Below are 26897 nucleotides of genomic sequence, written 5' to 3' on the forward strand. Positions count from 1 at the left end.
TCTCTCAAAATTAATGAAACATTAAAATAATTTTTTTTTTTTTATTTTTTTTTTTTTTCAACGTTTTTTATTTATTTTTGGGACAGAGAGAGACAGAGCATGAACGGGGGAGGGGCAGAGAGAGAGGGAGACACAGAATCTGAAACAGGCTCCAGCCTCCGAGCCATCAGCCCAGAGCCTGACGCGGGGCTCGAACTCACGAACCGCGAGATCGTGACCTGGCTGAAGTCGGACGCTTAACCAACTGCGCCACCGAGGCGCCCCAATAATTTTTTTTAATAAAAACATTTTTAAAAATGGATACACTGTGTCATTTATACACTGCCACACTACAGAACGGTGAGAAAGAACCAGCCTCACTATGTGCATCAACATGCATGAATCTCAAAAATAAAACTGAACGAAAGCAATAGAAGAATACGTCAAGTATGAGTGAGGCCATTTACATAAATTAAAAAGTACACCTTGTTTAAGGATACATACCAAGTAGTAAAACTAAAATGAAAGGCAGGAGGATATAATTATCACAAAATTCAGGATAGTAGTTATCTCTGGGAAAGGAAGTAGGAAGGAGGTATAATCAAAGTGGGTTCACAAAACGGGGGTTCTGCTGGAGCTGGTAATACCCTTCTTTAAAAGGTACATTTCACATACTTCTGTGTGATAGCTTTCATAAAAAATAAGGAATAATCCTTCCTTCTGCAGCCCATGGCACCTACTGTCAGAGTGATGTGCTATTCACGTTTTCAATGCCAGCTTCTTTGGCCATCAAACAAAAGGGGCCAGAATTTTTCAGCAGTTCGTTAGGGGTGCCATACTCTACAATCTTCCCGTTGTCTAGGACCATTATCCTGAAACAAAGGAGAAAGAAAGGTCTTAGCAGCATCTCAAATCTTGGCATTTATAAGAACAACTAGTACTAAGTTGTGGTATATTCATTCATAAAAGGTGATAAAGCAGTGAGAATGAGTGAACTATAGCTGTGTTAGTCTGGGTGGATTCCAGAGATAATGCCGAAGAATCAAGTGGAAGAATATATACAGTATAAGTCCATTTACATAAGTTTTTGTTTTTTTGTTTTTGTTTGTTTTTTTAAGATATACATTGTTGGAGGGAGACTATTCTCCAAACAGGTCCCAAGATTATGGACATTACCCCCATTTTAAATGTAAGATGTCAGAGTTGGAAGAAGCAGAAAACTTCTAGTTATTGTATGGAGGAGCTGCTGAGACCCAGTTGAATTGAGAAAATCTGTGGTTAATATCTGCCTCTCGTGGCTTGGGCCTCCACCTCCCACACTCAGTTAATTTACTATTGCCTATTATACCCTCAGGACTGTTCCCTTAACACCCTGTTGGCTTTTATTAGCGTGATGTAGAATTTTGGACCCATTACTTGAACTCTCGGAATCTTTGGCTGGAAGACATCTTACGGCTAATGTGCTTAGTTTTTTCAAGGCTCAGTTGTGTCTGTCCAGCTCTGTCACTCATACTCACTTGTCACTGTCCATGATGGTGTGGAGCCTATGAGCAATGGTGATAGTCGTGCAGCGGGAGAACTCCTTTTGGATGGTCGTCTGGATAAGGTGATCGGTCTCTATATCCACCGCAGCAGTGGCCTCATCCATGATCAGAATCTTGGATTTCCGAAGCAGAGCCCTGGCCAGGCACAGCAGCTGCCTCTGCCCTATGCTGTAGCCAATGGAACAAACCAAGCATTAGCTCCTCAGGACCCAGGCAAAATGTGGGATGGGCGTGCGTGCACATACACGTGCACTTTTCATGTTCCGGATCAGGCTTTCAGAACCCCTACTCCTAGATTCCTCCAGGATGAACAACTAACAGAAGAGGTGAACACCATGTTTTCCTAACTTTCTCCATTAGAAGACCTACCACAGGTACTTAATTTTAAAATTCATATTTCTGGGTCCCACTCTTCCCAAGCAGAATGGGGAGGAGCCTAGAAACATGTATTTTTAATAAGCACCCCAGGCAATCTCCATGTTTGATGAGTCTGGAAAACCCTAGCCCAGGAATAGTTCTTTGCATCACTACAGTAATAGCCCAGCACCTCAACAGTAATTCCAAAATAACTCGGGATGCCACCAAGTTCAGTGCAGCAATATTTGACCTGGCACCGTGAATATCGGGTGACACTGCATCAGAATGCCCCAATGGCGTTTCTTAGTGGCCTTAGCAAACCCATTCATTATTTTAATGTGTAATTCTAGTCTCAAGGCTAATTATTTGTTCAAGGCCTTCTGCCTCGATTAGAGACATAGCTCTCTAATGAACGTGATGTCTTGGTGTGAGATGCAATGTATGTGGAATTCGAATATGCTAGTAAAATGCAAATCGCTTTAATTTGCTAAAAGCCAGTAATGAAGGCTGGACCTCTTACTTACATAAAGAAGCTTTGGGAAATGATGTGGAGGAAATATTCAGGAATTCGCTAATTGCTCTTTCCTGCTGTGGCCATTAGGGAACGTATTAAACAGAGGGCGGCTAGACTAGAGTTCTGTAATTCTCTGTAAGAAAATTTCTGCAGGAGATGAGAAGTCACCCAAGATGAACTTCCAGTTTTTCTCTGTAATGTAGGAACAGAGACACTGTAAAACTGTACTTCAGTTGTACCAAACTCCTGCCTGGCTCAGTCGGGCTTCACAGTAATAGGCTGTTACCGAGGCCCCAGTCTGGTGTTCAGCTGCTATCTCTCCTTCCAAATGATCGATCTCCCATCATGCACCAGAGAAATGTTAAGTTTCAACCCTCAACCCTGGTCTGAAATCAAGGCCCTGATAATGCCGGATAGGTGTCTCCCAGCAAGGATAGAGAAGGATGGGAGGATTTTTGTTCTCACAAACCAGACGTGTCAAGGCCCGTGTCACATCTTGCCAGAGGGACCCACACGGCCCACATGTCTGCGTATCCACTATATGACATTACTTTGTACACGATCAATGCATATTTGTGGACTGAATAATCTTTTCCATAGGCCTAAAAATCTACTTAAGTCCTGCTAGTTCCTAGATCTGTTGCTGATGGTTAACAAACTTGGTGCCATTCTATACCAAAGCTTACAAGTATTCTCTGGGGCTACACACCAAAGTCACCTAGGCCCTGACTCAACTGGTCTGGGGTGCAGCCTGGGCATTGGAATTTCAAAAAAATGTTCCCAGGTGATTCTAGTGTGTAGCGTAGTTAGGAATCAATACTCTTAGGCAGTGCTTCTTAAGCTGTAATGTACACACAAATCCCTTGGAATCTTGCTAAAATGTAGATTCTGATTAGTAAGTAGGGTTGAGTCAGAGTGTGCATTTGTAGCAAGTTTCCAAGAGAAACCAGAGCTGCTGGGCCTCCCTTCAGTTCTGAGCTTCATCTGCTAACGTTCCACGCCCTACCTACCACTGGGACTGGAGCAATCCTATGATACCACGGACTACCTAGCCCAAGGAACAAACGAGTGGATCCCCTTCACTTCCTCCCAGTGCCTGTGGGTTATGAAACATTACCTAAGGTTGTCACCAGCCTCTGTCACTTTGTGGGACAATCCAAGTTGCAGGCCAGCCACAAAGGATTTGAGGTGAGCCAGCTCCAGGGCCTTCCAAATCTCCTCATCTGAGTGGTTGTTAAAAGGATCTAGATTCATCCTCAGGCTTCCAGAGAACAGGATGGGATCCTGCAAGTCAAGGGATGAGGGGGCTATTGAGGGTAATGACAAAAAAGGGTCTAGCAGGGTTTTTTTGTTTTGTTTTGTTTTGTTTTTTGTGGCCAGGAGAAAGTAGCGAGGACTGGCCTGAGGTGCAAAGCTGGTTAGTGGTCAAACTTTTGCAAAGTTTCCTCACTGAAGACTAAAGGGGCTGCCAGAGGATTAAAAGGAGTTCTTGGTTTTTTCATTTTAAGATTCATTTATGGATTTCCATGAAAACTCATGGTAAGGAGGTGGAAGGGTCAGGGGAAGGGACAGTACAGAAGAATTTATTAAGCTGCAGAAAAGATTCAAACTGAGCTAACACCAGACAAACCAAAACCACCCCTCAGAGACTTGGCTAGAAGAGCAGAGGAAGAATGGTTCTAATAAGGACCCATATATCATCACCCCTACCACCGCCCCCCCCCCCCAAACCCCGCCTAAACCTCCAAGAGAGGCCTTATTTGGCAGGGTCCAGAGAGGAAGCCAAAGAGAAGCCTTTTTTTGCTGATGCACTAAGTGTTCCACTTGCTGGCAAAAACCTGCAGCAAATTCCCTCCCCTATCTTTTAACCATATCAAATGGGGAGTATAAAGCTTAATGGTTTCAAGCTTCAGCGGCAAAACTGCTAATGTTGATCGCAAAGGTCTTGCGAACCTAGGATGGGCTACAGAAATGCTAAATAATCATCCGCTCTATTTGACTGCTGTTGTGTTGCTGCCACCTAGTGATTAGATTTTGGCAGTGACATAAGTATATTGCCACAAAATGCAAAAGTTATTTTTGTCAGTTCTGGAAACCATGTGTCGTAGGGTATCCTGGGTAGAATGCAGAAATGAGACTGCTAACTGAATATACATCAAGAAGATGCATATGTTTCCTGCAGAAAAATCTGTCCCCTGCTGCACGTGCAAAGTTCTAGACCTCACCTGGGGGATGATGGTCAGTTTCTCTCGGAGGTCATGGAGCCCAATGGAAGCAATATCTACCCCATCAATGATGATCTGGCCACCTGCAGCCTCTAGGATTCTGAAGAGGGCATTTGTCAAGGATGACTTCCCAGCTCCTGTCCTGCCGACCACACCAACCTATAAATACAGTTCCTTTGTACATTAGTTTGCCGTGTACTTCTTTGGGGGAAAAATGTTTAGCCTGGGACATTCTGGGCACTGACTGGCTACTTCATCTCTAAGGTGTTCAACTGATATTGATTTTTGGTGGGGGAAAAAGGGCCCAGATGTCAGGAAAAAGATGCCTTCTCATTCTACCTTCTCAACTGTTGGTTGCTCAGAACTGTAATGACCATTGGAAATGTACACATCAACAGCTGTTGTTGTAATTATGATAAGACATTATAGGGTTTAAAAAAAATCTTTGTTTAGAAGTGAGGAAAAGGGAAGGGTCAGGCCTAGCATCAGTTGAGAACCTCAGCATCCTTACCTAGACTTTTTTTTTTTCTTTTACATTTTTACATCAGACCCCAAGTCCTCATAGAGAAGGTGCAGGACTTTGCAGACCAGAGAACTAAGTCATTATGTCTGCAGAGACCACCTCCACATTGCTGTTCTCACCAGTTCCTTCCCCAGGCTGGGTGCTTTCTATCATGCCCTTACAGGAAAGGAGCTACATCAGCAACAGAAGATGATGCTGGAGGGAGGCAGGGAAGGGCTCAGCAGAAAACTCTTACAGCCCCAGTAAGTCTGTTTGATCCCTTGTTGACATCTTGCCCTCTGGAGGAGGAGAGGGTGTGTCCTTATACCTCCCTTGGGCAGAAGTGTCCTGACCCTATCCCTCCACCCCAATGATGAAAGCAGAGTCTGGCTGCTCTCCCCCTCCAACTGTGTTCTGATCACAAGGACTCACACTCAGGCCTTTCTTCAAGCTCCACCTACCTTCTCCATACTCTTAATGTCACAGGTGATCCCTTTCAGTATGAGATCCAGCTCAGGCCGGTACCGTAGTTGGTAGTTGTTGAACTGGATCTCCCCTTTGCTGGGCCAACCTGGGGGAGGTCTCTTATCAGTCACCCAGGGTGCCTGGCAAAGAGACAGGAAGGGAAGTGCTTTACATGGTGGCAATTCACTGAATGGTACCCATAGGACTCCTATCACAGAGCAGAAGGATAGCAGTATCCCAGCCACCTGTGGGCATCTGCAATGATGAGACTGCAACTCCCAGAAGTTTCCAATTAAAGAACCCCCATCCCTCAAGGTTTCTCTGTGGAGCTACGGAATGAAGACACCTTTTAACTTAGTGCATTCCAAGACCTGACTTCCCCCCAAACCATTTCCTATCTAAGTTTTAAGAAATTGGGTTGAGTTAGAGCACCGTGATTTGTAGGAGAAACTTTATGATTCCATATGAAATCTCTAGACAGGGTAAAGATACTCTTTTGAAGGAAACTTTTTTTTTTTTTTGGCTTGTCCATGGGTTCTTCTAATTTCTCCTTACCTCGTTTTCCACTTTGATGTACTCGTTTATTCGTTCAACAGCCACAATGTTGGTCTCTACTTCTGACGTCATCCTCACTAACCAGGTCAGGGTTTGTGTGATCTACAGAAAATCATCTCAGGCTCAGAAACCAACTCAATTTGTCAAACCATAAGGTCAGTCCAGTAACTCTGGTGAACAACAGAGTCCTTTTGGGTGCTCCGCCATGATCACGTTGGGCCTATATTAACTCCTAATGAACACAGCACCATACAGAACCAGCTGGTAGCTATGTAAACCTCCTGCATATTAGTTACAAAAGATGGCCAAGTGACTCATCAAATGAACGTCATTTAGTGAATATTTATTACTGTGACAGACATAGTCTTGGGCACTAGGAAATAATGTCTAACATGTATCCCCTAGTCATGCTGGGGATGCATATCGTTTTATTGGACTCTTGATTAGAATTTTCTTGATTAGAATTAACTATTCTGTGATTTAAGAAAAACAAACATAGAAGAAGACAGTCAAAAGACTTTCTGGTTACTACTACATTATGGAAAAGAAACTCGTTTATTCTCTTTTGACTAGAATCAAGCAAAGAGGCAAAGAGATGGGGACTATTAGGTTGCTTCATATCAAACTGCTTTCTTAACTGCCAAAGGCAACAAAGTTTTTGTCCGTTTTTCCAGATGACACTGGTACCTGCTTAGAAAGGGTAAGGAGCATGTCCATAGACTACACAATTAGTAAGAGATAGAGCCAGGGTTTGAATCTTAGTCTTCCCTACTCCCTTCTAGATCTAGAAAGGAATCAAGAGCACAAACTCCATGGTAGACTCTAGACTCGATTTAAGAATAAGTGCATTAATTTAACCAAACTCCCAACCTTAAGACTCACATTAAGTGCATTGGACAGAACAAAGCCCACAGTGTCTCCACTTAGTGTATCTCTATAAATAACCATCATCATAGATGCAAAGAAGACAATCAGGTTCCCAATCAGCTCCAGACGGACTGCAAGCCACCTGTAGGGCAACAGAACCAGAGAGAAAGGTGTCACTGATCTTCACCTCCTTACCCTAACCAGGAACCTACGTGTTCATGGAACACTCTCAGAGGGATTGAGTTGGTAGGGCTGTGTTCTCATGAGATGCCTCAATTTGACTATACCATGTGTTCCTAAAATCTTTTAAATTAGATTTTAGAAAATAAATTGCATCTTAAAGGTACTAGAGGAGCTTGCTAACCTAAGGGAATTCTATGATTTGGTGTCTCCCATACTTGACAAATCATAAGAACCATCTGAGGTAATAGTTAAAAGTACACAAAATTCATGCCCAAAAAAAAAAAAATCCTGGACTTTAACCCCCAGGAGATTCTGGTTCAGAGAGCCTAGGGTGGACTTCAGGAATCCATATTTTTAAGTAAACTCTACCCCCAATGTGGGGCTCAAACTCATGACACCAAGATCAAGAGTCATGCTCTACTGACTAAACCCACCAGGCACTCCAGGAATCTGTATTTTTTTCTTTTTGTTTGTTTCTTTAGAGAAAGAAAGAAAAAATCTTTTTTCTTTTTTAATGTTTATTTTGAGAGAGACAGAGTGTGTGTGTGTGTGAGTTGGGGAGGGACAGAGAGAGGGACAGAATCCCAAGCAGGCTCTGCTCTGTTAAAGCAGACCCTGACACATGATCCATGAAATCATGACCTGAACCAAAATCAAGAGTCAGACGCTCAACTGACTGAGCCACCCAGGCACCCCAGAAATTTATATTTTTAATAAATGTTCTAAGTGATCTCTTTTGATTAGGCAGGGCAATAGAGAAAAGGGATTAGGCAATGCCATAGAGAACCCATCTGTAAGTGAAGAAAGTCAGCAGCACACGAAGGTTCAACGTACCCTGATTTCATGATTTTAAAAAGGGAAAGAAGCTGGTGGTGGAGGTGCAAGTGGATCACAGGGTGAGATGTTGGAACTTTATGGAGAACTGAATAATGTGTAGACATCATTCATAAAATTTGACTTTCCCAAAGAAAATGAATTTAAGTTTGCACCAATAATTCTAGCACATGTACAAATAAATGATACATATTTTATAACGGCGTCTAAATAGGATTGACTCACATGCCAATGTTCTTCTTGGAAAGTATCTAAGAAATAAAGTCTCTTTACAATCAGAGTCCTGACCGCTCCATGTTCCAGGTAATACGGAACATCATTAGCCTGTCCTTAACACTTCAAGATAATGTGGAAGCCACTCAGGAATGGTCACTTCCTGAAAAAGACATCCAAGGACATATCCCTTCTTGCCAGGGTCTAGTGATGCTGCAGAAATGAAGGACGCTCACCCTACTCAGGATTCACCTCCTTGGATAGGAGCTTTCCAGGTCTGTCATCACTGGTTTTACCTAAACATTCCATAGTCTCCTCCCTCCAATCTTGGCTTCTTTTGCCACCCTACAAGAGCACACTGCCCATGGAGAGTCTCACATCTGCTCTCAGGGAAGCCAACTACACATTCCCAGTTCACCCAGCACTGCTTAAGTAGCTGGGATACCGAATGCTTATCGATGTCATTGGACTTCCACCAAAGCCCTATGATATAGGTTGTGTTCTAGCTGCTGTAAAACAAACCAAAAATGAGATTTTCCTTAGGTCAAGGCATTTTACCCAACTTGGTAAATAGAGTAGGCACAAGCATCCAGTCTCTGACTCCAAACTTCATACTTTCTTCTACTTACACAACAAGTATGTTTGGGCACAGTGAAATTCACATCGCTGGCTACACCTGCCCTCCCATAGCTAAGGTCAAACATACATAACCCTAAGCATATATTTGGGTAAATACCCAGGGGTAGCCTCACCTGTTGGAGACAATCCAAGAGAAGACACATTTCTGGTTGGTGTCAATCCCCACCTCATTATGTTTTAGAAATCGCTGCTGATGCTCAAAGGCACGGATGACAGACAAACCTGACACAGTCTCACTGAAGTGAGAGTAGATTGGGGACCTGGTGACAGAGTCCAGACGTTTCAGCTGGCGGGAAGTAGCCACATACAACATCTGGACCCCAAAAGTAAACAGTCAGTCACAATCACATTGCATATGCAGTATCTCTTCCTCTGTGGCCATGACCCAGCATTCTTCACCTTGATGGCCACAGCCCATATCTGAACAGGACAGAAGACTCTAGGCTCACCTCTGGCTAGGAGAATGAGGAGAGAGGCCTGGGAAGACATTGGTGGGGAACAGAGGAGGATGAAAGTGAGGAGACTACACCACTTGAGGAATTTAGTCAGCCTGAACCATATTCTCCCAAAGAATCCGCATATATTGTCCAAGCAACAGTTTTTGTAGTAGCTGGAAAAACTGTCTCCAAAGGGATTTTGTAAATTACAGCTGGGACCCAAGGGGTGTGGAAAGTGGAGATGGGCAGAAAATGGCCAGAGAAATGTAGCCTGAGGATTAGATAAAAATTGAATAGTCAGGCAAGTGACCAAACTGTGCTTCAATGGTGTATGAAGGTAGTTCTGGAAATATGTGGAACGTTGAGGGTCTAAGAACTAGAACTATATGTGCAGACAAACCTTGAGACACAAGGCTGAAGGATGAGATTTAGTGGAATGCAGTTCTGCAGTGCTACTGGAGTCTGTGAGGATTTGTTGAGACCAGGAAAGAGCTGGTCATTTCAGAGTCTGGACCCAAAACGTTTTACCTAGAAGTTTCCTCAAATATCCTTCTTCTTACTGTTGGCTTATCATTAATGGCTGAGAGGTTGTTACTGAGATAGCAATGTACCTGAGGAACTTAACACAAATACCAGGGGTTGTCACCTTACCACGAGCCACAAGGCTGCACTTAACTGCAAGTTTTTCAGAATTGTTTTCCCAACGTAAACAGTTCATCCATGGAATTCTCTCCACAGCTTGCCTTGCCTCATCAGTTTTTAATATGGGCGTGGAGTCCCCTCCACTTGCTTCACTTGGCTTTCAAGCTATCTGTTCCCTCAAGAATATATTGGCATTGAGTCTAAGTCATCCATAGACATCCATGTGAAACTAGAATTGCCCTGAAGTGAATAGAGATCTAGCTTCTGCCAAGAGACATCTCCCAGCAGATAAGCCTAAGCCAATCAAGGAAGCAGCCATAGCACAACTCTTCTAGAAGCAACCCATCACCTATCCATTACGGGGGATCTTACAGAACTTACAGACTGTCCAGAGCCAACCTCAAAGTAGTCTTAGGTCCAAACATAAATCTGCCCCATGTAAATCTTTAGTTGAGGGTTGGGGGAGGGCAGCAGCTAAAGTGAGATCTGCTGTGAATCACACACCAGTTGGTGCTGACACTCCATCTCCAGACAGTGGCCTCTGGACTCCTCAGTATGTCAATATAGGACTAAGTGACAAAGATGCTAGAGAGGACTGAATGACTAGCAATAAACAAAAGAGAAGATTCTCAGGAGGGAGACTGGGCTTTTGTAAGTAGAGAGAAAAGGACACCCAGGTCTTTTTGAACCTACCTGCACAAATGTATAAATGATGCCAAGGGGAATGGTGATGGTGATAAAGATGGGAGTGGCTATGCAGATCATGACAAGGGTGCTGATGATTGCCAGGAAGCACAGTATCCAGCTTCGCAGGGACAAGGGGAGGGTGTCATCCACCATGGAGATATCCTAGGAACACATAAATTAGAAGAATGCTATGCAAATAGGTTACTAGGACATCTTCCATCTTCCTGACTCCAGCAGGGGAATTGTTGGATTCTGGGTTCCCAGTGAGTCCTTCATTTAATCATTTCATGGTATTCATTTGCAATACACTTTTCTGCTCATCCCAATAACCAATATCACTTCTGTAATTTCTTCATCTTTCTAAATCCTTCCAAACAGATATGGCAGTCACCCTTCACTTTTTTCAACAGACTTGGTAAAGGTTTTCACTCTTCTCAGTGAAATTCTCACTTGTCAAATTTATTAAACCATTCATAATCATTGTAAGCTAATAGAGACTTACAGGTAAATCCTCCTCTAACTGAGCCAATTCAATTTAATTTAACTTTACACAGGTCCTAATTCCATTCAGTACCTAGAATAGAACCTGGCACATAACAAGCATTCCTTCTGTTTGAAGCCTCCAGTCAACAAGCCTTGTCACCGACCCTTGACTGAAGAATCATCATCTACCTGGCAAGCTGTTTTCTCTGCTGAGCAGAGAGCTTCATGAGGAGAGGGAGGTGGAGGTCAAATGTGACACTCGCCTGGCCAGTGTTCTAACCAAGTAACCCAGAGGTGACAAATCGGTCTTACTGCCATATTGCCTTCATGTCATGTTGAATAAATGAACAAATGGATAGATGGATGGGTGGATGGATGGATGGACGGATGGATAATGGTTCAGTATACACAGGAAGTCTGACTTATACTTTGGGCTTCCCTTACTTACATTTCTTAGATTATATGGATTTTAGCATTAGTAATATGTGAGTATCAAGGTGAGTTCAAATTATCTCTGGAGTGTCCCAAACTGGGTAAGGGATAACAGTTTCCCAAGAGTCCTGAATGACTGAGTCTAATTTACCTTCTCAGAGTCCTATCAGAATGCAAATAACTATATGTCCAGGATTGGCAGAAAAAAAGAAATCCTTACCAGCTATCAGTTCTATACAGATTACTTTTTGTCCTTTACTGGCATAGATTCTCCCACTTTCTTTCTTCCATCCTCTCCCTTCACCTCTTAAGGGCTCAGCCATCTATTCCACAGGACTCTAAATCAAACTCTCCTTTATAGGTATGAGCTCCCTTTCCCCACAAAACATATAGTCAATGACAGTTTCCTTTTTCATGCAAAAGCAGTTAGCAAAATATGACAGTTGCCTAACTAACTCACAGTAAGGTCTCTGCATTCTTTTTCAGAAGATTAATTATATACACATAATTTTATATTTATTTATATTTATATTTATATACGGTTATATATAATACATATATAATTATACATTTATATATATATATATATACACTTATACATATATATAGTATATATAAATATAATTAACCTGGCACATAACAAGCATTCCATGTTTTTTGGTTTTTTTTTTAATTTTTTTTTTTAACGTTTATTTATTTTTGAGACAGAGAGAGACAGAGCATGAACGGGGGAGGGGCAGAGAGAGAGGGAGACACAGAATTGGAAGCTGGCTCCAGGCTCTGAGCCATCAGCCCAGAGCCCGACGCGGGGCTCGAACTCATGGACCGCGAGATCGTGACCTGAGCTGAAGTCGGCCGCTTAACCGACTGAGCCACCCAGGCGCCCCCAAGCATTCCATGTTTTATATATTCCATATATATATATATATATATATATATATATATATATATATATATATATACACACACACACCCATATATTCCATGTAATAAATATATATTACAACATCAGAAAAGAGTGTGCAATCTTTGCAAAATTCCTGTGAGAAATCTCCCCATTTAAAATTGCATGCCCAGGGTGTCTAGATGGCTCAGTTGGTTAAGCATCTGACTTCAGCTCAGGTCATGATCTCGCAGTTCACGAGTTTGAGCCCTGCATCGCGCTCTGTGCTGACAGCTTGGAGCCTGGAGCCTGCTTCAGATTCTGTGTCTCCCTGTCTCTCTGCCCCTCCCCTGCTCATGCTCTGTCTCTGTCTCTCAAAAATAAGTGTTGGGGCGCCTGGGTGGCGCAGTCGGTTAAGCGTCCGACTTCAGCCAGGTCACGATCTCGCGGTCCGTGAGTTCGAGCCCCGCGTCAGGCTCTGGGCTGATGGCTCGGAACCTGGAGCCTGTTTCCGATTCTGTGTCTCCCTCCCTCTCTGACCCTCCCCCGTTCATGCTCTGTCTCTCTCTGTCCCAAAAATAAATTAAAAAAAAAAACAAAAACAAAAAAACAAAAAAAACGTTGAAAAAAAAATTTAAAAAAAAAATGTGTTAAAATTTTTTTAAAATAAAATAAAATTGCATGCTCTTTGGGGCATCTGGCTGGTTCAGTCAGTAGAGCATGGGACTCTTGATCTCAGGGTTGTGAGTTCAAGCCCCACATTTGGCATGGAGCCTGTTTTAAAATGAAATAAAATAAAATAGGGGCACCTGGGTGGCTCAGTCAGTTAAGCGTCCAACTTCAGCTCGGGTCATGATCTCACGGCTCATGGGTTCAACCCCACATCAGGTCAGAGCCTGGAGCCTTCTTTGGATTCTGTGTCTCCCTCCCTCTCTGCACCTCCTCTGGTCGCACTCTGTCTCTCTCTCTCAAAAATAAACATTAAAAATAAAATAAAATGAATAAAATAACTAAAAAACTAACATAACTAACATAACTAACCTAACAACCTAACATAAAATAGTATGTTTTTTTAGGTTTTATTAAAGAGCAGAAAACCCACTGAAGTTGTCTCCAATGACATCATGCTCACCATATTTGTCCCAGAGGAAAGTGATAAATGGAGACCAGTCAACTTGTCCAGTTTTAAAGCAGCTACGATGTCCCAGAACTTAGCTGTGGGCTGGCCTTTGTGTCTGTTCTGAGGCCAAAAAGATAAGGGTCTAAAGCTACTCAGACAGTGTGAAAAATGTGCTCCCTTTTCTACAAACAAGAAGACTAAAAGCGTGCTGATGACAGTCGACTATTAGAATTACTTGATTTCTGCCTCTGTTCCTAAAATCTCCATCTCAAATGCATGAAGAATCATGGGTTGGGTTTGGCTCTTGGAAGACAGCCATCTATGATCTTATCATTTATTAAGCATTCCAGCGCCTCATACAGTCCTTGGCTCATACCAGCTGCTTGATAAATACCGTTGAATAAATGAATGCTAAGCGTTCCCGGATCTGCAGTACATGGAAATAATGTTTTAGAACTTTATTAAAATTATAGATGGCTCTTTTCCATAATCCAGACTTCATTTACTTATCTTAAAGTATCAAAGATAGAATAGGAATGGAGCAGAGACCAAGCAAAGGGTTATTCTGTTTTCTCTTTTATGGACCATCATAGCCAGTGATTGTGTTTTACATGTGTTTTTCCCTCTGCAGGATAATCCCTCTCATTTTTCTTCTACTGCCAACCCCCCTCCCCCCACCATATCTCCCTGGCTAAGTTCCTTTTATGACTTAAGTCTCACATTTTCTGACATTTCCCGCTTTGTCACCAGGATGAGCTAGTACCTCTTTGCTCTGTCACTGTTTTGTACTCCCAGAACAGCACTATATACACATGTTGTTATTGGTTTTATTGTGTCCTGTCATACTCCTTTATTTCCTTGACTGTCTCCCTCACTAGATGGTGAGCTCTTAAAGGGCCAGAGCTTTTCATCTCTATATCCCCAGGATCCTTGGGACCTCACACAAGGTGCTCAATAAACATTTGCATGCTAAGTGGACAAAAGAACTATAACTGTATACTGTTGCCTAGGGGGATAGGAGAATTCTTTCCCTGTTCACAGTGGAAAGATCCTAAAACACAACATCGTACAGCCCTTTAGATACTTACACCAGCGAACCTGTTCACAATCCGGCCTGTGGGTGTTGTGTCAAAAAAACTCATGGGTGCTCGAAGGATATTGGTTAGCAGTTGCTTGTGAAGGATGTTTGACGCGTGAGTGGAAGCACGGGCACTGCAAAGATTTCCTAGGAGCACAAACACACCTAAAAATGGAACCAGTTTAGTCAGTACTATGCACAGGGATCCCTGAAGACCTGTGCCAAGGACACGATGGCAATTTCTTCCCTGAGTCTAGACAAAGTACACAGACCAGGCAGATTCTGTAAGAGATGGCTGGTATAGCCATCAGACGTACCTTGTACCAATCCCAGAGCTCCATAGACACCAACTCTCAGGTCCCTCTGTGAGGCTGGATAGTTAGTGCCATTATAGGTTTTAGAGTCATTGGTCCAAGCACTGAGCCAGAGGTTGGATCCAATATAAGCCACAGCATTGATCACATAGGCAATGATGATGAAGAATATCAAACACAATCCCATGGCTCGCAGGTATTTCAGGTAGATGGACAGCTTCACCTGAAAAGCACCCACCCTCAGTATTAGAAATCCTAATGGCTTTTGGTGAGTAGTTACCTAGAATACCAATCACAAGGGGGAGTGGAGTCCCCTGGAAAAGTGGATAGCAGGTAGCAAAATTTGGTAATCTGTGGTCACAATTTCTGCATTAGGCCAGGATACTAATGGATGCTGAAATACAATGTGGGGTAAATAATATCACATTATTAATGATCTTCTAGATACAATTAAGAGAGAAAGATATCAAAATAGAGTGGGAGAACAACAACACAGACACAACAGAGTGGGATGGAGGGTATACTGCAGACCTTGGAGCTTGTTTTTAGTAATTTGGATTTAAATTAAGACCTTAGACTTAAGACCTTGTTTTTAAGTTTTATTAATTTGAATTGTGTGCTCTCAGATCGACTTAGTGTTTTCTGGCTCCAAGAATTGCATCTCAAAGCAGTTTTGTTGTTCCCTCCACATATCAGAATGGAATTACTTATGCAATGTGGTATGAGGATGTTCACAGGAAACCTGTCATTCTTGGAAATAGGATTTGATAGAAAGCCCAAAGCCTCTACTAACATTTCAATGATGAAGCTGAAGATTTGCAAAGCACATAAGACATATCCCGCCTGTAGATATGTATTCAAGTCACCAAACTTTAAAATGTTCAGATCCCAAGCCTTAGATCACCTCAAATTGTACTTTTTATTGTGGCCTTCACCTTTCCAGTTTGTATGAATTCCTTCTTAATTAGTTTTTGTCCTTTCACTAGTTCTTCCTCCTCCTTCAGGGTATTCACATTCCGAGTTTTCAAAGAGTTTTTTAGGGATTTCCGGTGCCTGCTACTGGACCTAGAACTGAGAAAGAGAGAGGAGGAAAGCATTCTTGAGGACGCACAGATGCATCCGGGGGGTCTTGTTGCAAACAGATGTCACAGTCGCTCTGCTAACATCAAAGTGCATTTCAGAACACATGGCCATAGGGAAACACCCCACCCCGCCCCTGCTCTCCATACAAAGAAACAAAGGAAGAGCTGGGAGTGTCCCCGGTGTCCACTCCCTCAGGACAAGCCCACAGAGAAAAAGAGAATGATCAGATGGAAATATGGAAGTGATGACAAGGGCTGCCAGCTGAATAGATGACCAACCTGTGACTAAGTGTTCGATGAAGGCTGTTCTCTCTTCTCATGGTCAAGGAGGCCACCTCCTCAGGGATTTCCTCCACACTGGGCATCAGCCCACAGTCATCTTCTTCACTGTCCTCATTGACTAGGAGACACATCAAAAGTTAGGGAGGTGGCGACATAGAGCTGTCTGAATTCTATGAACAAGGAAGAGTTCTTTCTGATCTAGCTGGCCCTTTAGCAAGAGACCACAAATGTATACACAGGCTGGAATATTTTGCTTCAGAACTATTACTTATTAGTATCTCTAATAGCTGAGAAATACAAGGATAAAGGAGAGATGAGTTAATGTTCTAGTGGAAGAGAAAATGGTAAAAAGGAGAAAAATATTCCCAGAAGCTTCTCAGTTCTTTTGCAGCAAAGAAAGAACTTTTAAGGTTATAGTAGATAAGCAGAGGAGTCCTAATTCCCAGAATTTACTAGAAAGGGGAGTATAAATTAAAAATGCTCTTCTTGGGGCACCTGGGTGGCTCAGTCGGTTAAGCGGCCGACTTCAGCTCAGGTCATGATCTCGAGGTCCGTGAGTTTGAGCCCTGCATCGGGCTCTGTGCTGACAGCTCAGAGCCTGGAGCCTGTTTCAGATTCTGTGTCTCCCTCTCTCTGACCCTCCCCTGTTCATGCTCTGTCTCTCTCTGTCTCAAAAATAAATAAACGTTAAAAAAAAAAAAATGCTCTTCTTGAAATTCAAATAACTTTACAAACTTTTGTGAATTTAAAACACTTTAAAAACATATGCTGCAAATAAAGAATACATTTTTAAAATTGAAAATAAAATAAATAAAATGTAAAACAGCCTGGACATCAGTGGCAATGGTAAAGACCTCTGGAAATTGATAACTCCATAAAGCAGTGAGAATACTGGCAAAATATTGTTAAACTTTTTTCCTAACTCTGCAATTAACCAAAGGCTTGCAACAATCCAAGGAACATTTATTTAAGAAAAATGGCTAAATCCCAGTAAGAACAATAAGCTTTGTGATAGTTTAATTTACCCCCAATCCTCTCTCCTCAGATCTGCTGTAGCCTAGAATACTAATAGCCTCACAAACATGGTAACCACAAATAGCAGCAGCCTCCTGGCTGCTGGAGGGAACAGAAAGTGTTCAAAATTCTCCCAAAGCCTCATCCTGTAACTGAACTCAAGTCTGTCTGCCCAACATGCAGCAAAGACAATCACTGAGCCATTGAGTATAAAGCAAGGAAAGGGTTTGAGAGGATGCCAAAAAGACAGGAGGGCAAGCTTCACATTTGCCTCCACAAAGTAGAGTCAAGAAAATTTAAGGGCAAATGAAAAAGGCCTGGGTAAAGAGTTGTAGTTGTGCTTACTAAGTCCCACTAACCCTTTGGTTACCAATTTCAACCCCTAGAGAACCATCATTATTTGACCTGTCTGGCAGTTCCCTAGAAAACCCCATGCACAGGGCTTGTCTTTGTTGGACCTGACTTGGAGTCAGCAATCGGCAACAATTGTGTAACATCACAGCTGCCTGAGATGGTGATAACAGTTGGGGCAAATAAGTAGCTAAACAAAAACTTAAAAGGAAAAGCTGGGGAATAAGATATCCTTAGGGAGCTTTGATATCTTTAATATACCCCTGGCAATCTAGAATCCCATACACATGGGCAGGGCTGCACACATGCTCCAGAGAGACTGGAGAAGGCCCTACTCTCACCTCTGGCTACTCTGGGCAAGCAAGAAACAAAAGGTGAAGCAGAATTGTAAATTGCCTACTGGAGTGTTAAGGACACGCCCTCCCCCCCCCCCCCCCCCCCGCCCCCTCCACACACACACAAAGCCTCTCAGAAAAGGCTGAGTGACTTATTGGTTCCAGGTCCTTAAAGAAATCTCTAATCATTAGCTGACCACCCAAGCAGAGACTTCATTGGCCACACACGACAAAGAATGCAGATTTAGTAAGAATTAGTTAAGGAAATTCAACAGGAGGAACAACAAACCCTGGCAGAGGAAAAATCTTATTTCCAGAGTTGTATTATTTAAAGTGACCAGTTTTCAACAAAAAATTGTGAGACACGCAAAGGAAGAAAGCATGAGACCATACACAGGAAAAAAAGCAGTCAACAGAAACTGTACCTAGGGAAGCACAGGCATTGGGCTTACCAGAGAAAAACTTTAAATCAACTATTATAAATATGTTCAAATAACAAAAGAAAACCATGTCTAAAGATCTAAAGTATGAAAATGAGTTTTTATCAAATAGAGATCAAAAAAGATCAAATTAAGAAAAAAATAGAAATTCTAGAAAAGTACAGTAACTAAAATGAAAAATCCATTAGAAAGACTCAACAGCAGATTTACTAAAGAGATTAAGTGTGTGACTTAATCCAATCAACCATTTTAGCACAAAAGCTGCCAGCTTGGACTGTAGGGGACAGAGGCAGGACTAAATGAAGGAATATGGTCAGACTTCTAGGATTCTACAGGCAGAAAACGTACCAATAGAACTATCCAGCCGTGAACATGTGTTATCCTTCAAGAAAAGGGAAAAATGACCCTGGGGTTGACTACCCCTCAGTTCCAGAGGGTGGAACCACCAGCCCAGGTTGAGCCTAAAGAACAGATAGCATCAGACCAAAGAAGACTATCATCAAACCTTAAAATCTGGTGGAATTGACCCTGCTAGATTTGGGATTTACTTGGGATTCATGACCATCTTTCCTTTTTGGAATGGGAATGTCTATCCTAATGCTGGTCTTGCCATTGAAGCAGATAACCTGTCTGGTTTTATAGCTTGTCAGATGGAGAGGAGTTTTGGCCCAAGACTCTGGGTCTCACCCACAACTGATTTGAGTGAGGAGAGGATAAAATTTGGGACTTCAAATTGACATTTGGAGGAGATTTTGGACTTAGAGGAGATACTGGAATGATTAACACATTGGGGATGCTGGGATGGTGTGAATGTATTTTGGACACAAAAAAGATGTGAATTTGGGGATGCCAGAGAACAGACATGATAGAGTGACTTGTGTCCCCCACCAAATCCATACGTTGAAATCCTAACCTCCACTACCTCAGAATGTGACTTTATTTGGTAATAGGATCATTGTAGATGTAATTAGTTAAGATGAGGTCAGACTGGAGTGGGATAAGCCCCTAATGCATTAGGTCTGATGTTTTTATAAAAAGGGGAAACTTGGAATTGATGCACACGAGGGAGAATAGCATGTGAGGATGAAGGCAGAGATTGATGTGATGGGTCTTCAAACCAAAAATGCCAAAGATTGTCAACAAACCCCCAGAAGCTAGGAGAGAGTCCTGGAACATGTTCTTCCCCTGTCGCCTTCGGAAGGAACCAATCCTATGGATTGATTTTGGACTTCTAGCGTCCAGAACCATGAGACAATAAATGTCTGTTGTTTGAGCCAGTTTGTAGTGTTTTGTTATGGCAGCTAATTAAGAAAAGAGTATACAATTTTTAAAAAGGGGGGGTTGCACCTGGGTGGCTTAGTTGGTGAAGCAACTGACTTCGGCTCAGGTCATGATCTCACTGTTCATGGGTTTGAGCCCCATGTCAGACTCTGTGCTGACAGCTCAGAACCTGGAGCCTGCTTCGGATTCTGTGTCTCCCCCTCTCTCTGCCCCTCCCCTGCTCACACTCTGTCTCTCTCAAAAATAAATAAAATACTTAAAAAAGAAAGAAAGAAAATAATAAACCAAGCCAATATTGACACAGGTCACCCTTGCCCTCCTGCCTTTCCCTTCATTCTACCATGTCATGGTCTACCCCTTGCCAACAACAACAGCATGCCAGGCATTGCTCAGAAATAATTACTCAATGTTTACCTTGATTGACAAAGGCTTGATGAGCTGTTTTACAAACTGACCTTTACATAGAGGATAGGATTCTTCAAAGGGGCCATCTGGAAACTCAGATCATGGCAGAATCCATGAAACTCAGATTGCGGCAAAAAAAAAGTCTGGACTTAGCACAAGAAAACTACCCAGGCACCTCATGTTGATGTAGTTGAGCAATAAATTAAGGGAAAAAAGCATCTGACACTGCCCTTTGGCTTGGGGCCTTCACTGCCCAGGCAGGTGATTTTTGCTTTCTCCAGGCCAGTGCCTGGAGCACGTAAAGGCTAATGAAAAGTTCCAACTTCTTCCTTTCTGCTGGTTCCCAGTGCCCCTGCCCCAGTCTCCTGGGATAGCTCCCAACTCTGTCACCCATATCATCCTGTTCTTTGCTCCTGTCCTATCCCTCCAACACTTGACAGTTTATCACTCCTACCCTATCCTGCCCTGAGCAGTTTTCAACAAAAAATTGTGAGACACGCAAAGGAAGAAAGCATGGGACCATACACAGGAAAAAAAGCAGTCAACAGAAACTGTACCTAGGGAAGCACAGGCATTGGGCTTACCAGAGAAAGACTTTAAATCAACTATTATAAATATGTTCAAAGAACAAAAGAAAACCATGTCTAAAGACTTAATACTCACAGACTTTATGGTTCAGGCTTTTCTTTCCATCTCTCGTGCTCCCTGGGGTGGGTTTGAACCATCATGTGTCCTGACCTCAAGGCCTGAATGAGTTCTCACTTGCAGGCTCTGTAACTACCTCCTTTTCTGACTGACTTGTGGAATGCACCCTTCAGATCTTGCTTTCTAAGGCTTGACCTACTGCTGGTGACTGCTACCCAAAGCAGATATCCAGAACTACGTGCAGGACTACTACTGGCAGATTCTTGGGAGGGTCCCCAGGGATCAGGGCTCCATTGCTGACTAGAGCTAATCGATGACCCCAATGGTGGTGGTATTAGGGGCTATTCCTGTGGTGTACTGTGAGACTATGAAACTGCCACGATTCTTCCTGGTTCAAAACACCCAGTGGTTTTTGGTATATTAGTCAAGATGCCCTTTGTTAGGCCTTATCAAGAATGTTTCAGTACACTATTAGTACCAGTCTATGAAGCTGTCCAGGAAGTGGTTTTAGCAGATTTAGGGTAGGTGGGGTGGGATGTGTGATTTGAGTCAACAGAAGTACAGCATCCTTAAAAGGGGGTGCCTGATGCTACTAGTCTTTCTTCCACAGGGACTAATCACCCCAAATTTTCAGTCATACCCTTCTAAAGAGTGTTCTTCGATTGCATGGTGGAGACGAGCTGAGCAGGATGAGCCCCTAGTTTGGCTCAGGCACAGAATTTCTGTGTCTGTGTTTCTTTACAGAGACATAAAATACAGAAAGAATAGATTTTGGATCTCTGGATAGTTCACTTCCAAATTGAACTCACTGGATACTGCATAGTTCAGGCAGTCAGTATCAGTTTATCACTTCTACCCTTCCCATACCCAAGCTTTATCCTGTTCCAGTCCTCCTTACATACCTGTGGCCTCTCCTTCAAGACCCATCTGTTTTGTGGATGTCTTCAGAATCTTAGCAAACAATCCTTTCTTGGCCAGCAGAGTGCTGTAGGATCCCTTCTCCAGGATGGTGCCATTCCCCAGAACCACAATCTCATCCACTTGGGGAAGAAAGCGAATGCTATGTGTAATCAAGAGTCGAGTCTGAAAAAAACAACAGTAAGTGGTGCCACCACCTTCCTTCTGTGAGCCCCTCTGTCCACCACCATCCTTGGCTTGCTCTTAAAAAGGAAAGGAAGTAACTTCTTCCTGCCAACTATGAGTAGCTAACTTCCAACTACCCAGAATGTCTGCCTTCTTTGGCTTGCTCTGGGGGTGGGAGGGAAGGAAAAAACAGTCATTTAAATTCATTTTAGGGCTCTGTTTCAAAACGTAGCCCTGAACACTTGACCTCTTTTACTTTTTTCTTTCCTTCCCAGTGCCTCATCCTAACACCAGACCCTATGTGTAAGGGGAGACTCTGGTCCTTGTGGATATAGTGTTATTTGCCTGTAGTGACAGCAAGGTTTGCCCTACACACATTCTTCCAGCTTCCTGAGAGCTTAGGAATGTCACTTGAGATCCAAGCCTATCAATATAACAGATGCATCCTAAACTAAGGAAATAACTAGCTAATTTCCCCTTCCACTAACCAGCTAACCAACTGAACTTGAGAGCAAGGACAGACCTTTTCATCTGTGCACGCCCAGTCTTTGCAACAAACCAGGCACAGGGTGGTATATAGTTCATGAATGAATGGAGCCAAAGGCCATTCGGACAGGAGACAGAACCAGAAATAGAAGGGAGAGTGAGTTCCTGTTGACTTACTGATCCAAGAGAAGCAAAGGGCCTCAGTGGGACGGCAGCCCACCTACCCTGACTAGCAGCAATCAAGAAGTCTTGAAGGGAACAGGCCACACACAGATGGAGTTTTACTGCCCAATACTGAGGGAGATGTTACTGTCAGCCCTCATTGTACACTTGCTGTTGGTGAGGGACACATTCAAACCCACAAAGGGCTCTGCCAGCCCCTCCCCCATTCAGCCCACTGTGTCAGGGCAAATGGGCTAACTTGCCCATGGTAAGGAAAGTCTAGCCTTCACCTACCACTAGCTCTAGTGACTTGCTCTGGCCACTTTATCTGTACTCTCTCATGGGGGCATTGTGAAAGTCGAATAAGGCATCACAATCAAAGTGCTTAGCACAGGCCTGGGGCATCATGAATACACAAAAAAATGTTAGTTCTATTTTATCCCCACATTCCCACATCCTGCAAGGGTTCCAGGAAAGTGCCTTTTCAGAGCAGAGCTCTAAAACCTGTGGGATGACCTATGTCCCACCAGCAAGGTGAGTTATTGGGTCCTCTGGGATGTTTTCTGACTCCAACCAATTCTCCGACACCAGCTAGGTGTTCAGCAATTCAATTCTGACACTGACTACCTAGAATTAGCACAAACCCCACAGCTGAAGGGTTTGGTCCTATGAGACTGACCGACTTCAGAGGCAATTTGCATGGCTTGGGCCACCCTTACTTCCAACCAACTAGCCATAAAGCCCCTTTCTCATGATCAGTAATTTATTAGAATGGCTCATCGATCTCCAGAACACACTTTACTTGTTTGTTGGTTTCTCATAAAGAATACAACTCAAGAACAGTCAACAGAAGAAATGCAGAGGGCAGGCTGTGGGGGTGTGGGACTCACCTGTGGAGCTTCCATGCCCACAGCCTCCCTCTCAGCACCTTAATGTGTTCACCAACCCAGAAGCCCTCTGGATCCCACTGCTCACAAATTTTTATAATCCAATCTTCAGCCCTTGCTTCCCTCCCCAGAGGCCTGAAAGTTCCAACCCACCCATCACTTGGGTTTTCTCACTCTCTTTTTTAAAGTTTGTTTGTTTGTTTGTTTGTTTGTTTGTTTATGGGAGAGAGAGAGAGAGCACTCACCAGCGAGCATGGTGGGGAGGAGCAGAAAGAGAGAGGAGCACAGAGGATCTGAAGTAGGCTCTGCACTGACAGCAGAGAGACTGATGCAGGGCTCGAACTCATGGGCTATGAGATTATAACCTGAGCCAAAGTCAGACGCTTAACTGATTGAGCCACCCAGGTGTCCCACTTGGGCTTTCTCTTGAACAGCCCAGTCCTGAGGCTATCTAAGGGCTGCACCCTAAGTCTCTTTCTAGGCTTATGAACAAAAAACACTCCTAGTATTACTCAGGAAATTCCAAGTGTTTGGAGCTCTGTGTCAGGAACTGGGGGCAAAGACCAACTATAATCTTGTTATACCACAGATCTCAGAGTGCTTTCCATCACAACCAATCATCCTAGGAGGATCAATGTCATCGGAGCCACAGAATAAGGTTCAAATTAGCCAGTTCTAGCATAAGCTATGACCTCAAGATGGGAGCTGTCATGGGTCATCTCCTGAAAGACCAGTCTGACACTGTATCTCCTCAGCAGCCTTGGTGGTATGTTGGGGGTTAGGGGAGGTAAATACATGCTTCAGGACAGCAGCAGTCCTAGGAGATGTGTCCCCAATCCCTACCCCAATGTCTTCATTGCTTTAAGTAATTTCTCACCTTGCCTTTCAATAGGCCATTGGGACCCAAGACCTTATTGAAAATATGTTTTTCCACATGAGCATCCACGGCTGACAGGGGGTCATCCAGAACATAGATGTCTGAATTTTGATAGGTAGCTCTGGCCAGGCTAATCCGCTGCTTCTGACCCCCACTGAGATTTATACCCTGAAGAAGAAAATAATTTCTATTAAGCACTACTCCATAGTTCCACCTTCACAGAGACTATTATGGAGGGGAAAGGAAGAGATTTACTTCAATAAGGTATCAAGGGATTTAAAACCTTCTAAGTTCCTCTGTACAAATCAATAACTTTGATTCAAATAAATTACTTCAGGCCCAATGATGAAACGTATGCCAAAATTACCATTTTCTATGAGAGGATTTACTTATTATTTTTGTTTCCTGCCCCATGGGAATGTGGAGCTGCACCAGTGCAGATTGTCCCTATTTTATTCATGGTTGTAACTCCAGCGCTTAAAATGCTGTGTGGTACATAGTAATTACTTAATAAGTGTATTTGAAATAGTGAACAAAATCATTCTAGAGCTGTATCTTCATTAATCTTCTAGTAGCTGAAGATTCTTGTCCCTCAAAGACTGATCTATTCATTGTTAGTAATAGGAAAGAAGGTTGAAAACATCCTAAATATGTAGGCATGGCGAATTTCTAAATCAATTACACTCTAACCATATAATGGATACAATACGGTCGTTAACAATGTATTTTTTAAAAAGGCATTTAATAACCTGAGAAAGTCACACTAAATTTCTAAGTATTTGAAGCAGAGTAGTAGAAACTTTCTCCAGGCCTCACTAGCATCCAGAAGTCGAGTCAGGACACCTAAGCTCTGGTCCTGCATCTGCTCCTCTACCTGCGAGGTCATCCTTGGGCCAGGCTCTGGTTAGTTACCCTCTCTGGTCCTAGCCTCATCAGCTTTCTTTGAAAAAATTTTTTTTGGTGGGGCGCCTGGGTGGCTCAGTCAGTTAAGTGTCCGACTTCAGCTCAGGTCATGATCTCACGGTTTGTGGGTTCAAGCCCCGCATTGGGCTCTGTGCTGTCAATTCAGAGCCTGGTGCTTGCTTCGGATTCTGTGTCTCCCTCTCTCTGCCCCTTCTCCACTCATGCTGTGTGTGTCTCTCTCTCTCAAAAAATGAATAAACATTAAAAAAATTAAAAAAAAATTAAATTAATTTTTTAATGTTTTTATTTATTTTTGAGAGAGAGATACAAAGTGTGAGTGGGGGAGGGGCAGAGAGAGAGAGGAGACACAGAATCCCAAACGGGCATCAGGATCTGAGCCGTCAGCACAGAGCCTGATGCAGGGCTTGATCTCATGAACCAGGAGATCATGACCTGAGCTGAAGTTGGATGCTTATACAACTGAGCCGGCCAGGTGTCCCTTGTGTTTTCTGGTATTTGTTCCAAGCTGACTACCAAAATTGGTCAGCTCTTTTACTCCCATGTACTTCTTCACCGTCCTTGCTCCCTGCCACCCCCCCCACCCACTACTATTTCTTCACCCTTCAAGGTCCCTTGGTGTCCCAAGTACCTTCTCTCCAATCTCGGCCAGGTCTCCTCCGGGCAGCACTTCCAAGTCTGGGAGGAGGGCACAGGCCTCCAGAACCTGCTGGTATTTCTTTTCATCCAACTCAGATCCAAAAAGGATGTTGTCCTTTAAGGTGCCATTCTGGATCCAGGATTGCTGTGGGACATAGGCTATAGTGCCCTAGATGGGAAGGACCAGACCACGGGACAGTTATACCTCCAGAAATGCAGGGCTGAAGAAGGGAGTGGCAGCATGGGGAAGGAAAAACAGAACTTAGATTTTAAAAAATGAATGTCAGGCTGACTGAGCATCTGATATGTATAAATGTGCTTGTATTTATTGCACCAGCCAGGGAGAAACATTCAATATCCTGTTCACCATTTAAATACTTCTCCCTACTCTCTATTTCACTATCGCTTTCTAGCCATGATCCTGAAAATTAGAGGAAGAAACACATGCTGCTTCTAGAACAGGAAACTCACTGGGATTGACTCAAACCCTAAGACCACCAGAGGGCTAACACAGGGGTGATGGTATAGAGATTTTAGGAAGAACCAAGAGATTTGAACGAGGGTGCCAGGCTGATGCATGAAGCAGATCATGTCCAGAGAGGAAGCCTGACAAAGCCCTGTGTTTAAGAATGAACTCAGTGTTGAGTTGGCAAGAAAAAGCTTTCTCATACACCTGAAACTAACATAACATCGTGTGCCAACTATACTCAAAATTTTTTTGAAAAAATTATATTAAAAAAATAAATAGTAATTTATGATAACAAAAAAGGAAGTATGATAAGCTTTTATTATTTAAAAAGTTAAACAGAAGTCAAAACTTGATTTGAGGCTAGAACCAATTTAAATATTAATGTTAAATCATCACCACAAATTTCCAATGTGAACTTCTTTGAGTGTTAGTCATTTGAAACGAAAATGCCATTTTTACAAAATAATTTAGAAGACACTCAGTTTTGTGTCAGTTTAAAGGAGAAATATATGTGTGTGTGTGTGTGTGTGTGTGTATGCACACACACACACACACACACTTTTATAAAAGAGAATTATGTTTAGA

At 42.9% G+C, this 26897-nt stretch overlaps 1 protein-coding gene across 8 annotated transcripts in view; it reads right to left on the bottom strand.

Annotated features, from left to right (window-relative positions):
- The window catches only part of ABCC2 (ATP binding cassette subfamily C member 2), a 72052-nt gene that overhangs the window by 7014 nt on the left and 38141 nt on the right, over positions 1–26897 (bottom strand). For 5 of the 8 annotated variants that reach the window (XM_078434727.2, XM_081790476.1, XM_078434729.2 and 2 more), the window contains 16 exons: positions 25836–26012; positions 24284–24451; positions 21691–21871; positions 16315–16435; positions 15889–16024; positions 14957–15176; positions 14650–14804; positions 10650–10805; positions 8991–9190; positions 7024–7150; positions 6142–6243; positions 5583–5726; positions 4620–4778; positions 3512–3678; positions 1497–1691; positions 290–851 (listed from right to left, as the gene is read on the bottom strand). In XM_078434727.2, the coding sequence (XP_078290853.2) occupies positions 722–851; positions 1497–1691; positions 3512–3678; positions 4620–4778; positions 5583–5726; positions 6142–6243; positions 7024–7150; positions 8991–9190; positions 10650–10805; positions 14650–14804; positions 14957–15176; positions 15889–16024; positions 16315–16435; positions 21691–21871; positions 24284–24451; positions 25836–26012 (2538 nt within the window). In that variant the 3' untranslated portion in view covers positions 290–721. Of the gene's footprint in view, positions 1–289; positions 852–1496; positions 1692–1832; positions 2587–3511; positions 3679–4619; positions 4779–5582; positions 5727–6141; positions 6244–7023; positions 7151–8990; positions 9191–10649; positions 10806–14649; positions 14805–14956; positions 15177–15888; positions 16025–16314; positions 16436–21690; positions 21872–24283; positions 24452–25835; positions 26013–26897 lie in introns of those variants that run through there. The other 3 variants (XM_078434726.2, XM_078434728.2, XM_081790477.1) reach the window with 3 other exon arrangements.

The sequence above is a fragment of the Panthera onca genome, chromosome D2, assembly GCF_046562875.1.
Source record: "Panthera onca isolate mPanOnc1 chromosome D2, mPanOnc1 haplotype 2, whole genome shotgun sequence".
In the NCBI taxonomy this organism is placed as follows: Eukaryota; Metazoa; Chordata; class Mammalia; order Carnivora; family Felidae; genus Panthera; species Panthera onca.